Source organism: Rhinopithecus roxellana, chromosome 4 (assembly GCF_007565055.1).
Source record: "Rhinopithecus roxellana isolate Shanxi Qingling chromosome 4, ASM756505v1, whole genome shotgun sequence".
Lineage (NCBI taxonomy): Eukaryota > Metazoa > Chordata > Mammalia > Primates > Cercopithecidae > Rhinopithecus > Rhinopithecus roxellana.
The window spans coordinates 103413168-103431324 of NC_044552.1; the positions used below are offsets into that span (position 1 = coordinate 103413168).

Below are 18157 nucleotides of genomic sequence, written 5' to 3' on the forward strand. Positions count from 1 at the left end.
TGAGCTCTGATTCTTTTTTACTGTAATTTGCCATCAGTTTTAAAATTTTCACACAAGCAAGCCCAGTGTGTAACCAGCTGGAGTCTCAGGTAGACTAGAAAATAATTCACATGGTTTTTTTTTCCTGCACAAAGCTTGACACAGATACAATAAATACTCCTGAGTGCCCGCAAAAATCAGGGGCCAGGATTTTGGAAAGGGTTTGTTCCCTAGTGAGGAGAAGCCTGTTTTGCTGCATTCTGACAATCAGATGGACCTGGTCTTGGCTGGTGCGATTGAGACCATTCCAAAGCACCCTCAGAAGTAGGGGTCAGACTAAACAGACACAAACACGAACGGATCTGACACAGATGGAGCGCCCCAAACTGATCCCTGAAAGATGATACTGCAGAAATATCCTGAGACCTTGTCTCAAACGCAGACAGCACCACAGTTTAATTGTCCTGCATTAAGTCCAGATGTCACAGAGGCCAACACAGCAGCACAGATGACCTACACTAGGACAAAGAGCTAGAGAAACCAGATGGCAGAGACAGAGGATTTTCAGGTGCATTCCAGTTGACTTCCCCAGTTCTTGGAGCCTGTTGACTTCCCAGGTGTTGCTTTCCTTACACCAACAGAGAGTGATAGCAAGAGCTGATGCCATGAAAAGGAGGGAAGGGAAATTCCCTGAGACAAAGGCAGTCTTGGTAACTGCTGGTCCCAGGTTTGGGGACAACTAGCCATGAGCTGCTGGCATTTGCAAGCGGCCCCTGCCCTGACTGGTAGCATTAACAAATAATCCCTGGCACACTGCTGCAGGCAATTGCTCCACTCATTGGAAACCAGGCATACAGGCTGAGTCACTTGAAGCACACAGTTTTTCACAAAGGGCACCAAATTAGTAACTGACTCAAGTTTGGCTGCTCACTGCCCAGAGGCCAGAACACAAGAAACAAGATGTGGTGAAAGTAAAGTAACTGTATTCAAATGCTAGAAGTTGGGGAATGGCCAGGCTTATGCCCTTAAAAGACAATTTTTGCTTTGGGGGTTAATTGAGGGAGTTTAAGAGGGAAAACTTGGTAGGCGAAACATGTCCAGGAGGATGCAGGTCTGCAAGTCTCTTCCAATGGCTATCTTGAATATTTGCCCATCTGCAGTTCTGGTTGATATCATTGACATCATCTTGACTTTGGCCTGATAATGGTAGACTAATTGTTCATAACTCCACTTAAGCAGGAGAATTCTGCAGCTGGATCTCTATGCCTGGTTTATTTCAAAAGTAGCCCCTGGGATTTTTAAGCAAGCGCATACTTAGATAAGTGAGCACTGTGCATCGGGATGCCTGGTGGGAAAGGAGGGAAACTAAATTTTACAGAATATTTTATGGCTAACAGAAATAAAGGAAAAAAAGTTTCAAAATGCATTTTGAAGCTAAGCTACTCGATTACACTATCATAAAGTACCTTAAAATCCTGAATTTAGGATAGCAGAATAAACATGAGCCCTTCCAACCAAGAAGGTTAACAAGTTCTGATCACAGAATAATTTACCAGACTTGTTTATTTCTGAGAACTAGAAACAAGTGGCCCAGACACTTGAGTACTGAATATATTGAATAGATTAGGATGTCTGAAGATTTATCCTGCCCCAGGTACAGATATAGGTAGTAGAAGTGTGAAAATGCCATTGTAGAGACCTCTGCCTTAACATTTGTTGTATTTTACAAACTTAATTTCTACTTTTCACTTGTCAGCAGGAGGCTATCAAGACTAATACTGCAAACTTTAGGTATCTAATACTTATTAATGTATAGATTATCAACTTTGGTAATCACTGAAGTACAGGGGCATTTCAGAAGCATTCCATCACAGTCAGTCAAGCCAGAAGAAACTATGTTTATAATTTATGATCTGCAGAGTCAATTTACGCCTTTAAGGCAGTTTTAGGTAAATTTTTTTCTAACTTTTTTTATTGACTTTTCAAGATGCTACTTGTATAGATGAGTGAAAGTAATTGATGGTGTTAACTTCCTTAAAAACCTGATTCTGTAATCAAAATCATTTTCATGTTAATTTGGTATGTTAAATATATATACTTGATATGAATTATAGCTCATTTTTCAAAAGTTACAATTGGTATTTCCCTATTAGTTTTACTTTATTATTATTTATTGGTACCTGATTTAGATGTGTACTAATTAAATAATGACCATTAAAATAATTTTTTAATCTAACAGGATATTAACTTGAACTAGATTTTAAAAAGCTATCACAATCTCAAACAAAAATTTAAGACTAGCAAAATAGACAATAATCATTAAATGGGAGAAAGGCTATTAGGCTAATATTAGTCATCCAAGATGAAGATATTTTCCCTGCTATCAGATGTTAACTAAGTTTTCAGGTTTAGTTTCAGTGGTTAATTTAGATTTTAAAGCAGTGGTCCCCAACCCTGGTCCATGGACCAGTACCAATCTGTGGCCTGTTTGGAACCGGGCCACACAGCAGGAGGTGAGCGGCGGGCTAGCAAGCAAAGCTTCATCTGTACTCACTGCTGCTCCACATCACTTGCATTATCAGCTGAGCTCCGCCTCCTGTCAGATCAGCAGCAGCATTAGGTTCTCATAGCAGTGTGAACCTTATTGTGAACTGCGCATGCATGTGAGGAATCTAGGTTGTGCACTCCTTATGAAAATCTAATGCCTGATGATTTGTCACTGTCCCCAGTCACCCCCAGATGGGACTATCTAATTGCAGGAAAACAAGCTTAGGGCTCCCACTGATTCTACATTATGGTGAGTTGTATAATTATTTCATTATACATTACAATGGAATAATAGTAGAAATGAAATGCACAATAAATGTAATGTGCTTGAATCATCCCCAAACCATCCCTGACTCCTTGGTTCATGAAAAAAATGTCTTCAATCAGGTTGAATCAGGTTGGCCTATTTCCAGCACCAACCGATTTATGCCTAGCATTCCATTATTGGAACTAAGCTTGTAGGAGTTATTTATATCCTACTGCTCAAGGTCATCACCAAGGTCTGATTGCAAAAATTCAAAAATTGCAACCTCAGGCATAAATGGATTAAAACTATTTCATTAAATTACTTTTTTATTATTTTTCTTAAGAAGTAATATATACATATATATATTTTTTTTTCAGACTCCGGTAGTTGTGAAAAACGAAATAATGTTTGACTTATTTTCAGCAAATGAACATTTACTCTGCAGTGAGGTATGTACAGAACTATGAACTAAAGTCTCATCATGAATTGCCTTCCAGTCCTACTTAAACCATTCCCAGACAGTTGATTTCAACTCTCCCTTGTTCACCTTTAAGTTTTGGTATTATATATACATATATACTACTGAAAACTATATATGGGGGTTGGTGTTTGAGACAAAGTCTTGCTCTGTTGCTCAGGCTAGAGTGCAGTGGTGTGAACACAGCTCAGTGCAGTCTCAACCTCCTGGGCTAAAAATGATCCTCCCACCTCAGATTCCTGGTAGCTGGGACTACAGGGATGTGCCATCACCCCCAGCTAATTTTAAAATTTTTGGTAGAGATGAGATCACACCACATTTTCCAGGCTGGTCTCAAACTCCTGGGCTCAAGCAATCCTCCCACACGGCCTCCCAAACTGCTGGGATTACAAGCATCAGCCCCTGTTTCTGACTAAAGATTGTATATATTTAAGGTATACAACTTGATGATTTGATATACATTGTTAAACATTTATCACAATTAAGCTAATCAACATAACCATCAACTCAGTTATTATTGTGTGTATCAGTTAATACTGTGTATTATTGTGTGTGTTATTATGTATGTGTATATGTGTGTTAAGAACACTGAAGATCTATTCTCTGAGCAAATTTCAGGTATACAATACAATATTGTTAACTATAGCTGCATTGTTGCAAGTAGATCTCCATAACTTATCTTTCAGAACTAAAATTTTGTACCCCTTACCAACATCTTCCCCATATCCCCTTCCTTCCAGACCCTGGTAACCACCATTTCTCTGTCCGTTTCTTAGACTTTTGTATTTTTAGATTCCACATCTATGTGAAATCATGTAGTTGTTTGTCTTTGTTTGTCTTATTTCACTTAAGGTAACAGTATTTTACACACCAACATTCAAAAGGAAAATGAAGTCTCTTTGCCTGAGTTTAGTGAGCCTCTATTCTCCTGCCCCCAGTCTCAGAGTAGCTGTACTCTCTCCCTCTGGGCTTCTCCCCTTGGGATCCATATGACCAGCATTGGACATGAAGTGGCTGCCCATCTTGTCCTATGCCACATCAAGAGGGCGGGTACAGTGATGTTGTATGATGTGATAGTGCAAGGGAAATTGGAGTGTACTTGGATTGCAATACAGTTGTCCTACTTCTGGTGGGAACTCATCTCCCCACCTCCTACTCTCCACCTCCCCGCCCCATGTTGGGTCGGGTTTTATCCATACAAGCAGGCCTGTTCCACTCCTCTAAGTTAATTAAATCAGAAACAAGAACTTTTAAAAATTATTTTCTCCTAAGACTCAGAGGAGTGAGGCATAGTCAATATTGATTGAAATACTTTTTCTTATCTTCAATATCTTGACCAATATTAAAATCAAAATGTTATATTTCTTCAACCAGTTATACATATTAGTATGAAATTATCTCTAATATATTTTATGTTTTAGTATAAAATACACCTATTTTATGAATCCTAAACACACTTAGACTTTAGCTTTTCATTTTTCAAGGGAAGGAAAGTATAAAATATTCTACAATAAAATTTCCAGATATACAGGAGGATACTTGCTTTGTCTTTTTCTACTTTACCAAACATTAAGAATTTCCTAGATAACTCAAATTAAGAGAAACGTAAATCTTATAAGGCGAATATTAAATATTTAATTTCCTTATAAACCAGGCAATTAAACATGAGATGAATATTTCAGAAAATCAGATACTACTGAGGTAACAATGACTTTATTGAACACCCACTGTGACCTAGAGATTTCTTACATACTGCTTCTAGTCCTCACAAAAAAATGCTGAAAAATAGTTACCATTATCTACATTCTACAGATAGGAACTGCAACTTACGAGGTGGAAGCAACTTTCCCAAAAGCAGAAGGCTGTGAAGACCTGAAAGAGGATTCAAATTTTGGTCTCTGTTTCCACTCTGAAGTCCATCGACCCACCGGGTCTTCCTGCCTGTTAAAAACACTGCAAGGGGACGTTTTACTTAGAGCATTTCAACAGTTACAGATCAACCCATGACATATGGAATTTACAGTATATTTACATGTCTACCCCATTTTAATTCCTTTAGATCTCATTCCTTCTCTAATTGGTCCTATTGACATACAAGAGATAATATCCTTCTCAAATATCTCAACATTTACAAAAGAGTAGCTCACTCATTTGTCACAATTATCAGAAGATTTCTCTCTCTCTCACACATGCACACCACTGATATGAATGTCAGTGTCAAATAGAAGTCGTTGCCAAATCACCCACAGTTTACTTCAGCAGACAGCTTTCTTAGCTACGAGTATGTTTAGTATGAGACATTTTAGTTTGTATTGTGACTGTATTTCCCGAAAACAAAAGCAAGACCTATAATTTTATTCTGTAGATCAGAAATGAAAGTATGGAATACATAACATGTATAATTGGATATTATTCTTGGAAGTGGATTTCTTTTTACTGTATTTCTTCCTAAATTACAGTACTTACAACTGAAAAATAACCAATTAACACTAATGTTTTTTGTCTCTAGCTGATGAGATGGATTATCAGTGAAATCTATGCAGTGTGGAAGATCTTCAATGGAGGAATTTTGAGCAACTATTTTAAGGGGACCTCAGGAGAACCTCCTCTTCTCCCCTGGAAGCCCTGGGAACACATATACTCTCTGTGCAAGGCTGTGAAGGGTCATATGCCTTTGTTTAATAGCTATGGAAAGTATGTTGTGAAACTTTACTGGATGGTAAGTTCATTTTCACGTGCATGAAAACTCATGAGTCTTTCGTATTGAAATATACTTGGCCTGGTGTGGTGGCTCATGCCTGTAATCACAGCACTTTGGGAGGCCAAGGCTGATGGATCACCTGAGATCAGGAGTTCACAACCAGCCTGGGCAACATGGTGAAACGCTGTCGCTACTAAAAAGACAAAAAATTAGCTGGGTACGGTGGTGGGTGCCTGTAATCCCATCTACTCCGGAGGCCGAGGTGGGAGAATTGCTTGAATCTGGGAGGCAGTTTGAGTGAGCTAAGGTCACATAATTGCACTCCAGCCTGGGTAACAAGAGAGAAACTCCAGAAAAAAGAGAGAGAGAGAGAAGGAAGGAAGGAAGGAAGGAAGGAAGGAAGGAAGGAAGGAAGGAAGGAAGGAAGGAAGGAAGGAAGGTTGGTTGGTTGCCTTGCACACCATTACTTAGGCTAGTACAAGATAATGCAGTTTTTATAGGATATCAATTGTGTAGCTACAGAGAGAAACTGTCCTGAATGTGTAATTTGTCATTAATGAGAAACACAGTTGCTTCTCCTGTGATGCCAGTCCTATGGGCATTTTAAACGGGTTCTGCCTAGACCACTGAGGTATGACCACTCATTGTAGATGCTGATCTTGCCGCTGCCTCTGCACTCTCATGCTGAGGCAAGCGGGGCAGGCAGGTGGATGCACCGGGCTTCCCCCTTCCTCTTTCTTCTCTGATCTGGTGTAGGGTCATGGGCAGGAGGAAGTGCTAGCCTGTGGTCCAGTCCCTCTTCTGGCTTTTGCTGTAGCTGAGGGGCCTGATCCCATCAGCAATTTGTCCTGAACTTGAAATTTGTTTTCATGCGAACAGATCTTACTCTGAGACAGGAAGATGTTATCTCTGCCTAAAAGGAAAGCAAATGGAATAGTAGGAAGTATGAACAGGATCCAAAACCCGTTATAAATATGGCAAAGCAGACTCACACTAAATTAGCAATGCTAGATCATATCAAATGCCTTTGGGTTTTTCTTGGCCCTTGTCACTGGAAAAAAAATGTTCTCCTTGAACATTTAAAGGAATGGGAAAGTATTCAAAGTTAATAATTCCATTATATATTTATGAAAATGTGACTTTTTCTTTCATAGGCCTGAGCCATCTGTCTTCCTGGGATGGGGAATGTTGAAGGGCCAATAATGAGGAATTACTAGGATAATTACAATGGGAAGGGAGAAGGGAAAAGGGTAATATAGCTTCTAATATCCAAAACTGGATTTTTGTTTTTTAAACATTCACAGCAAGAAAATTGGCCTTGAAATTTTGTTAGGAGAGAAAATAACTTTCTAAGTTACTTTATCTTATTTATTTACCAATCGAGAGTACTATTTTCTAGACTAGACTTCAGAGTTTTAAATCTGTGCAGAGGAGCAAGCAGAAGGCTGCTGTACTAAAAAGGTGAAAAACCTAGTGGATAGTGTTAAGGGAGTATAGAAAGAAGGTATGCAGAGGAAAAGTGAGGAGGTAAAATGCCTGGGTTCCTGTCCCACATTTGTCTAAACTTGAGGTGGGAGGAAGGTCAAAACTATGAAGTGTTTTAAAACATTAAACCAACCCTGTTGATTTATTTCTCATTTTCTCTTTCTGCTTCCTGACATCCCTCCTTAGTTTTCAAATTTCCTCTTGCATAGGAGTTAACATTCATTAACATCACCTTCCATTTTGCAAAGAAAATGTGACTTATTTCTCCTTAATCATACTGATTCTTCACAAGCCCAACTCCACTTGGTTCAGAAATTTCTTTAAAAATGTATTGAGGCCACTTTGGAAACCTCAGTCTGGTCCAGTCATTTAGGCCATCTCTAGATATTTAGCCCTTTAGGGAACAGTGTGGTAGAAACTGGACCTCAGCTCCACTAGCTCCTTCTGTTTCCTCAGTGGTCTCATCAGAGGAATGCCTGTAGAGGATGCTGTGAGCACTGACATACCTGTTCCCTATGGATTATTTTGGTAGGCATGTGATAGAGAGGCGGCTGCCTGGTTTTCTGATTAGTAGAATCTGTTCTCTCTAGGCTAGGGGCAAAAATTTTTATTTCTTTCTATCTGATCCCCAGTTGGTAGGGCTGAGTCAGTATCTGCATACATATTAACATTAGTAAGAAGTTAGAGTCAATTCTTACATGAAAATACTATGTTGTTGTTGTTTTTATTATTTTCTTCCCTTTCCAGACACACACATGTGATTTTGATTTTTTTCTCCTCCAATTCTAGTTCAGCATTTGTACATGTCTGTCATTTGCTTCTGTCTGTGAATATTTGGGAAACATGTTTATAAAATATGCATTATTACTTCTACTTCTTGATTTGGTACGATACACTCCTGATTCATCTTATACCCTACATTTATTTTCTTTCCCATTTCCTATCTTGTGAGACATGATGAGTCTTCTTCTCACTGTTTTTCTTCGTTAGCTTCTTGAGGCATTCTTGCCTTTTTCTTATTAGAAATTGCTTTTTCTTCTCTGCCTTATCATAAATATTCTTCTCCCTCTTTCACTTTGTCCTGTAAAGCATTTACCTTTATCAATTATTTGAGGCAAACCAACCTCTCAGACTCTCTCTGCATGACATTTAAAATTCTGATTTTCACACCAGCTTATCAATTTTCCTGTGAAAGTATTTTCGTTATTTCCAGTTTGAATTCAAAGTAAATTGCATCAAGGGTCTTTGACCTCAGCCAGGTAAAAATGTATTGAGTAGCATTAAGAACAAGGTTATGACACAGAGCAGCTCTCTCCTCTCCTTCACCTGGTAATGATGATACTAATGCTGGGACACAGATCATCTCGTCAAGTGCCTTCCAATGGCAGCTTTCCTTTGGGCCCCTGAAAGAAGTAGGTTAGCTGTTGCTCTCCACTTGAAATATGTATTGCTGTTGGCAGCTTTTCTCTGAGTGTCTCTGTGCTTTCATTTGTCTCTGATAAACAGAGAAAACACACACATTAGGACCAATACTTTTTCCCAGTTGTCATCAATATATTTACATAAAGTATGCATTTGCTTTATCTCTGATTGAGCCTTATACTGCTTAACCATAATGTTATTGCAGAATTCAGAGTTTCCTAACTATGGGCTGCAGAAACCCCCCAACATCAACTAGCTGTGGTACCTCTTAAACATCTGCTTCCCGTGCCTCGCTCCAGACTTCATGAGTTTGAATCTCCAGGGTAGAACCTGCAATCCTGCATTATAAGTAAACTCTCTCATCCAGTGACATTTTTGTTCATTAAATTTGAGGAACAATGTTTTCAAGATATAAACTATGAGAAATTATTTTTCTATCATTCGGTTACTTTGTTCCAAAATGAAAACGCTTTATTTCATTATTTATAATATTATATATGCTTTTAATAAAGGAAATTCAAATACTATTAAAATGTTAAAAGTATGCAATGAAAGCTCCCTGTAGCTTTACCCTATTTAATCACAGCAAATGGTTTATGTATATCCTCCTAAGCTTTCTTCTATTCTTATAAACATACATACAACTATTGTATATAATTCATAACAATAGGGTCATAGAAATGTATTATTCTGTAAACTATTATTTTCCCTATACATAGGCATTTTCTATGCTAATATATATTGATCTACTTTGTACTCCATTGTATGAGATATGTAAATATAATATATATTGCTCATTTCATATTGGTTAACATTTAGGTTTGGACCAGTGTTTTACCAAAACAAACAATGCTGTAAAATTTCATCTTTATGTATATAGTCTTTGACCATTTGTAAGGACTTTTTTTAGGATTTCTACCATATGGAATTATTTCATCAAAATATTTGCAAATTCTTAATTTTTGATAAGTATATTCAAGTTATGCTTGTATTTTAATTTGTCTGTATCGAACATTCATATTTGATGTAATTAGAATTGAAGTCTGTGATTCTATTATTTGTTTATTCTTTGTTACCTTTCTTATTTTTTGTGTGTTACTTTGTATTTATTGCATTCTTAATCCAATTTCCTTTAATCCTGCATGTTTCTTGGGCATTCCTTAGGATTCCATTTTGATTGACCTATAGTGCTTTCAAGCAAATCTCTTTGCTCTTTGAATTAAAATATACATGCATAGCTTATCACAGTCAACTAATATCAGCATTTTACCACTTAAATTGGTATATAAATACTTTACCACCAGTTAGTCCCCCTTATATTCCTCCTTTTCTAGTATAACTTTCTTTTTCTTTTTTTTTTTTGAGATAGGATCTGACTCTGTCACTCAGGCTGGAGTGTGGTAGCACAATTATAGCTCACTGCAGCCTCCAACTCCTGGGCTCTAGTGATCCTCTTGCCTCAGCATCCCAAGTAGCTAGAACTACAGGCATGCCATCATCACGCCTGACTAATTTTATTTTTTATAGAGACAGAGTCTCACTATGTTGTGCAGGCTTATCTTGAACTCCTGACCTCAAGTGATCCTCCTGTCCCGGCCTCCCAAAGTGTTGTGATTACAGGTGTGAGCCACCACACCCAACCACTGATATAGTTTTCTTAAACATTTACTGTGTATACATTGATAACCTCATCATAAATTTTGCTTTTATATTCAAACACAATATAAAAAACTTGAAGAGAATATTACCACATTTAGTCATATATTTATTTTTTATTTTTTAATTTTAAGTAAATAGTTTAACAGGCATGTAAAATTTTTCCTTTATGCTTTATCATACTTGATGCTCCATTTGTCCTTTAATTCTCCTTTCTTTTTATTTCTGAAAAATTTTATTTCACCATTCCTTTCGAGTCAGTCTGATGATGACAAATTATCTTATCTTTCCTTTATCTGAGAATGTGTTTATTTTACACTTAATCCTAAATAATATTTCCCCTATGATACAATTCTGAGTTAGCAGTACTTTTTTTTTACCATTTGATACTTAGTGTGCCATTAATTTTCCAGCCTTCTGGAATTATCCTCCAGGCCAGCCAAAATTATTCTTCTGACTTCCCTGGCTCCTGGAGAGCAATCTGCCCTTCCGCTCTAACGGGTTTTCTCTTGCTGCTGGCTTTCAAGCTTTTCTTCTTTTGTCTTAATTTTTAAGAAGTTTGAATTTGATGTGTCTGGCTGTAGAATTCTTTGAGTTTATCCTATTTGGTTTAGTCTGATTTCCTTGAATTTGTAGGTTTATGACTTATGACAATTTGGGAGAGTTTTCAGCCATTATTCCTTCAAATATATTTTTAGCCCCACATTCTTTTTTTTTCAATGACTACAATGACATGAATATTATATCTTTTTGCAATATCCACACAGGTCCCTGAGCCTTATATGATTATTGATACTATATTTTCCTGTTATTCATAATTTCTATTGATCTAAATGTCTAGTTCACTAATTTCTATGCTATCTGCATTCTGCTATTGATCTCATCAACTAAGAGTTGCTTTTTAGTTTAATTTTAAGTTTAAAGTTTCTGTTTCTTTGCTGAGAGTTTCTATTTTTGAATTTATTTCAAGAGTATTCATAATTGCTTGTTGGAATATTTTTATGAGAATTGCTGTAAATTTCTCATTTAATAATTCTAATTCCTCTGTCATTTTGGTTTTGTGCTCTATTGATTATATTTTCCCATTGAAATTGAGACTTTTCTGGGTTTTGCTTATACAGTTTCCTGAATATTTGCAGTGTTATGTTTAACAACTCTGATTGCTAATTAGTTTTATATATTATCAAGTAGTCAACGTGTTTAGATTGAGAAGGCACATCCTGGCTCACATTTATAGGCTGTGTCTGAAATGCCAGTTTAGTTTATAAAGCCTCTGATGTACTATTCTGGTCTACCACTTTTGTTTGCTACCCAGATAATAAGACTTCATTCCACAATCTTCTTATATATCATATATATATATAATATATAACTTAATAATGTTATATATTGCATGTATGAATATACATGCTATAATGTATATACTATATACCTTAATCTTAACAATATATCTTGATAATAATATATACATCTTAATAATGTAGATCATAATAATCTTAATATTAAGGTCATATATGTATATAATTATGTAAATATATAATTACATTATAAAATATAATACATATAGAATTATATTATAAAATATAATAAATATAGAATTATATAAATATATAATTATATATAAAATAATATTAAGGTTTTATATATATATATATAAGTATATATAACCTTGATAATATTAGTCTTGTAACAACTAAGGCTGCTATACCAGAATACCATAGACTGGTGACTTATAAACAACAGAAATTTATTTTTTATATTTCTGGAGGCTGGGAAGTCCAAGATCAAGGCACTGGTAGATTTGGTGTCTGCCAAAGCCCTGCTCCCTGGTTCATAAATGGCTGGCCATTTTCTTGCTGTAAACTTACATGGTGGAAGAGAAAAAGTTTGATTTCTTCGGCTTCTTAAAAGGGCACAAATCACATTCATGAGGGCTTTACCCTCCTTTTTATCTAGTTATATCACATTGGGCATCAGGATTTCAACACATGAATTTTGGGAAGAAACATTCCATATGTATACACACATACACACACACAGACACACACACAAATGTATTTTTTTATGTTCAGAATAGTTATGTTATATATATATATATATATATATATATATATATATATATATATTTAGAACTCATACAGTATCCTTTTGCATCTGGCTTATCTCTCTGTAGTTTCTTGTTGATTAAGAAATTAGGCCGGGCGCGGTGGCTCAAGCCTGTAATCCCAGCACTTTGGGAGGCCGAGACGGGCGGATCATGAGGTCAGGAGATCGAGACCATCCTGGCTAACATGGTGAAACCCCGTCTCTACTAAAAATACAAAAAAACTAGCCGGGCGAGGTGGCGGGTGCCTGTAGTCCCAGCTACTTGGGAGGCTGAGGCAGGAGAATAGCGGGAACCCGGGAGGTGGAGCTTGCAGTGAGCTGAGATCCGGCCACTGCACTCCAGCCTGGGCGACAGAGCGAGACTCTGTCTCAAAAAAAAAAAAAAAAAAAAAAAAAAAGAAATTAATGAGGAGTAGCAATAATATAAGAATTGGAAGTGTAAGGTCAGTGAGGATGTATCAAGCAATAATTACTAAAGTTATATTTGGAGAATTTGTATTTTGACTATATTAAGTCATTTGATTATGTCCAAGCTTATTCATGGTTGTATAATGTTTTGGTTCTGCTACTTGAAACACCTTAATTTACTTCATTATGCAGTAAGAGGCTCCCAAGAATTTGTGCATAAGACCTCATAAATAAGGACAATATTGGTATAGACATGGGTGTGCTGTGATTATGTAAAATAAAACAATAAGCTAAAATATTCAACCAGAGTAGTATTGAAATTCAGTATCTCAGTCTTTAAGTGTAAGAAGCTAAAATAAAATTGGAAAACAGTAAATAATAATGTCAGTCATGTGCAATAATTTACGAGAGAAAAGACTGTAAGTCATTGATGGTATTACATTTCTTTCATCTTATTTTTAGGGTTGCTGGAGAAAGATAACAATTGATGACTTTCTGCCTTTTGATGAAGATAACAATCTATTGCTTCCAGCTTCAACTTACGAATTTGAACTGTGGCCAATGCTTTTGTCTAAAGCTATTATCAAGCTGGCAAATAATGAGTATGTAATGACACATTGTCACTCACATGAATAGAAAAAAGCAAACAAAAATATTAACTATACATTCATATTGCATAGCTTATTACATAACCAATGTAAATGTTCTAGTATAAAATCAAATGTGCGAAAGCCACTGATTTGTTCTATTAGCTTAACAGTAACGCAAAATTCCTCCAAGAAAAAAAATACCCAGGAATTATTTTATATTCAATGCTGACTTACTATGAATGCAAAGTTGATCATGAAAAATAATACTTCCTTTAATAGGAGAAAAAATTGTTTTGTGGAAGAAAAATATTGGTTCATCTAAAAACTGAATAATATATCCTGAAATCTAGTTAAAGTTTTAGGTTATGTATATGCAGCAATAATTTAATAATCTTGAAAAACCTGAACTTTTCTGGAAGATGTCAATGTGCACTTCATGATTTTGGTAACATTGGTCACTTTTGATATATTCATGATGAAAACTACTTATATTTTCTTCAATATTCTTGCAAAATTGGCTTCTGTCTTATATTCCTGCCTGACTTGTGCACCAACGTATATGAGACACGTCTGCTATGCTCTATTCTCTCAGCTTACACTTCCAGAGAAAAGAAGTCATATCATCCTGGCCCTAAAAATACAAAAAAGCTTTTATGATTGAGTTGGAAATGCATGGCAATTTTGCGTCATTGTTCACTGGAAGAATTTTCACATACATTGCACAGGCTGGGATTTTATACACATCCACCTCCTGCAGTTTGTCAAAGATTCTTGATATTTAATAGAACATACCCACATGCTTTAACAGTAGATGTTAGACATTTGCTCACAGCTCAGCCCCTTCCCCTTCTATAAACATTGCAATGTCATTGCAATGTCAGTCAGAAGCCAGGTCTGCTTTGTGTGGATTTTCTTTAGGCACAGTTTCATTTTTCTCTCCCAAGGCTAAAAAACAAAAACAACCATTCCTACTCCCATCCTCTTCATTTCTGTTTTTCTCTTACCAGCCCTCAGTTTTCCTTTGGGAATTAGTTTCACCCAGCTTTTAGCACTTAATTGCAATGATCTTTACAAAAACTCAGCCCAGATATTTGTAGGTAGCTGAATATCACTAAGTATTCATATTGGTGGCATGTTCATTTATTTGGGGAAAAATATGTTCTGAATGTTTCTAGTTCTCAGACATAATTTGAAGTTCTGAGAATCAGAGCCGCTAGAGCAGTGAGGCATTGAATACATGACCTGGATAATTGGAGTCATATTTTATCTTTCTTAAAGCTATAGTTCAGTAGAACTTTACAGCAACATAAGTATAGGGGTTATTATGATTTTTTTAAAAAAATCCAGTTAGTAAACAAAGCAACAAGCTAAGTGTAATACATTTCTTGGGATTTCTAGTGGAAAGTTGCCCTATGTGGAACAATTTATATTTTTCCATAATTTTTTTCAGATTTTTACAGTACATAGTGATCTGAAGTACATAGTGATATGAAGTTTAGCTTACTACATTTTCCAAATTAACACATAGTAACTTCAATGTCAATGTGAGATATGCAAACAAAAGAACATTATTTCTATTTGATTTGCAAAGTCACTTCATAAATTTATCCAATGAGGAGTTTAGACTAGTCTGGAATCTATCCCAATAGACACTTATTATCTTTGAAATAGGTAGACATATAGAAATTCGTAATCTATAAACAACAAACAGTGCACATTTTAAAGTAATGGCGCATGTGACTAAGATAGTAAGATTTCTCTCTGAAAAAAAGCACACATGTGTTGGTAATGCCATTAACACCACCATTGACATATAGTCAGCTGAAGCCGTGACTCCCGGGCAGAAGGGAGATATGGCATTTTTGTGTGTAAATGTAAATAGACTAATAACCTCTGGGGAAAAAAAAGAGGCCTGATGAGAATAGTGACATTGGTTAATCACATCCTCATTTTACTTTATGCTAAGCTGACAGTTTCACTCTTCTGTATAGGACAGAAGAGATGTTTCTGGTTTCTCCACAGTTATCTAAGGATTTCTGATGCCCATCTTGACTTGCCATAGATGAGACTGATCTAACACACAGCTTCAAAGACATCTTAAAATAATTACTGAAATCAGAATGATGAAAGAGACTGTTCTGTTTTTAAAAGAAGTCTATAAAAATGGATTATATACTAATTATATATTTTATAATACATAATGTGAATATATTTTATGTATGTAGCATTAATATTACTTTTAGATCTTAAAAAATGAAGCATATAAGTATGCTTTGCAAATACAAATGAAATTAATTATATTATAAATCCTACTTCAGTGTTTTAACAAATGATTTAGCTTCTGGGATAGTATTTTTAATGCAGATGGTAATGAATAATCAGAATATATTGCAGTTTATTAATGATCCCTAGTTCTTATATATCTTTATGTGTTTTCAAATGTTGCTACCTATAACATTATGCATTTTCTTTTTTAGCATCCATGTAGCAGACAGGAGAGAACTGGGGGAGTTCACGGTTATTCATGCACTCACAGGGTGGTTACCAGAAGTCATTTCTCTTCAGTACGTTTGATTATTAAATTGCTTATATCTAATTTTTTCTTTCTTCCCAAGACTTCTTTAAAATACTCCTAGTCTTTAAGAAAATTTCAAGAAAGGTCATGTTTTGCAAAATTTGGGGAAAAATATCATTTTATAGTATTACATAAAGTTCCTTGGGAATTTCAGGGTAAATTCTATGTCCTTATATAGGAGAAGAATGACCCCCATAGGTTCTTCATTGGAACTGACTCCTGTAACAGAATACACATTAACAAGAGAAAAACACACAGCAGCTTATTACCATGTAGATTTCCATGGGAAATATACCACAAAGAGCAGTCAATTTTTACAGAAGTGACAAGACAAAAGAAAATGACTTTGAGCCTCTACAGGTGGCAACTTGTGGGAAGGCAAATAAATGATAGATAAAGGCTAGTTAAGAAAGTTTGTTCATGTACATTCCTCTGGTACAATTTTCAGGCCAGTAAGGGTCCAAAGCTGTCTTCAGTGGTTAACATCTGTTCTCTCTGGTACAAGGCAATGAGGGGCAGGATGCCTCTCAGTTTTTGTAAATCTATGTCTTGCTTTTAGGTAAATTGAGGGAAAACAGAGTTTCTGTGTATCTGTTTCTTCATAATTGCCTGTAGCTCAGCAATCCTTCATATTTTGGGGTGGCATGTGCAGGTCTCCCACACTTATATATATACTACAAATTTAATCTTTAAATATCTGATGTACAAATATTAAAACAATGGTAATTATTTATTATAGTAAAACATTTGCAAACTTCCCTTTATACTTATAAACCTATCACACTTACTTCAATATAGAAACATAAAAGCAACTTTTAATTGGCCACATCTATATGGAAATAATCATAAGAAGACAGCTATTATGCATCAAGTAATTTAGTATATTACTTCTCATTTAAAAATCACAGTCCTGAAAGGATAGTCTCCTTTAATCATCCATATGACCCCATCAACTAGGTGTGCATCATTTCACATGAGGAAACTAAAGCTCAGAGAGGTTGAATTCCCCCAAACTAGGAACATGTAAGTCTTGCTGGTCCAAAGCCCACAGTCTTTCTTTCATATGATTCTAGATATATAGAAATTGCTTCTTTATGTCCAAAAATAGCTATTAGGTAAAGAATAGAATAGAGACATTGTTCAATTTAATACTGACTTATAATTTCACAATAGTTTTATTTAATACATAAGGAATATAGATGCACTATTTTATCATTTTACCATTGACAGTTGGAAAAAAATCAAGATAAGGTGCATAGAAAAGAATTATAACAATAGATTTGAATATACCATTAATTCAGATACTGACTTTTACAAGATGATTAAATCCACAGTACAGTTATCAACCTGGACCATCTCTGATCTTTGACTGGTAATAGGAAGCTGCAATTGCCCAGGGTCAATAGATATTAGAGGAGGTTGAAGACAGGCTCTAGTAACTTGGATTCTGCCATCTTAACCATATTTCCAGCAGGATAAACTAGGGGTTGCTTTGTTCAAATAAAAGTATTTTCAGGGGAAAAAAAAAAACTGGAGGGTAGGAACTGATCTTGTTTTTATCTTAGGAATGGCCAAGATGGCACTCTTTTTTATCTTCTATTGGAAAACCTTTTCCTAATATCTAAATGACTTCCTGACATAATGTGGACAATGTTAGTGAGAGAAATAGAGAGACAATGAGATTTTGAAAGTATGGAGCTCTCTAAATTTTTATACTTAGTGTTGATGGAATGTTTACAGTTTTTCCTGTGCAAGTGCAATTTTCTCTGTGCAATAGTTAGTAGAGACACCAGAGACATGAAATCGTCAGAATTCTACCAGAGGATGATAAAGAAACAAGATATCAGAGTAATTCACACCAAGAAAATTCATAAAATTTTACCTCTGAAAATCAAAACAGAGTATCTTCTAATTTTCCATGTAATAATAGAAGCAGAGTCAATGACATGTCTGGGTGGGAATT

At 35.6% G+C, this 18157-nt stretch overlaps 1 protein-coding gene across 1 annotated transcript in view; it reads left to right on the plus strand.

Moving 5' to 3' along the window:
- ADGB (androglobin) overlaps positions 1 to 18157 on the plus strand; it is a 246686-nt gene that overhangs the window by 64808 nt on the left and 163721 nt on the right. Inside the window, exons 4-7 of the mRNA XM_030929016.1 lie at positions 3151 to 3222; positions 5761 to 5970; positions 13492 to 13631; positions 16097 to 16183. Of these exons, the coding sequence (XP_030784876.1) occupies positions 3151 to 3222; positions 5761 to 5970; positions 13492 to 13631; positions 16097 to 16183 (509 nt within the window). The remainder of the gene's footprint in view (positions 1 to 3150; positions 3223 to 5760; positions 5971 to 13491; positions 13632 to 16096; positions 16184 to 18157) is intronic.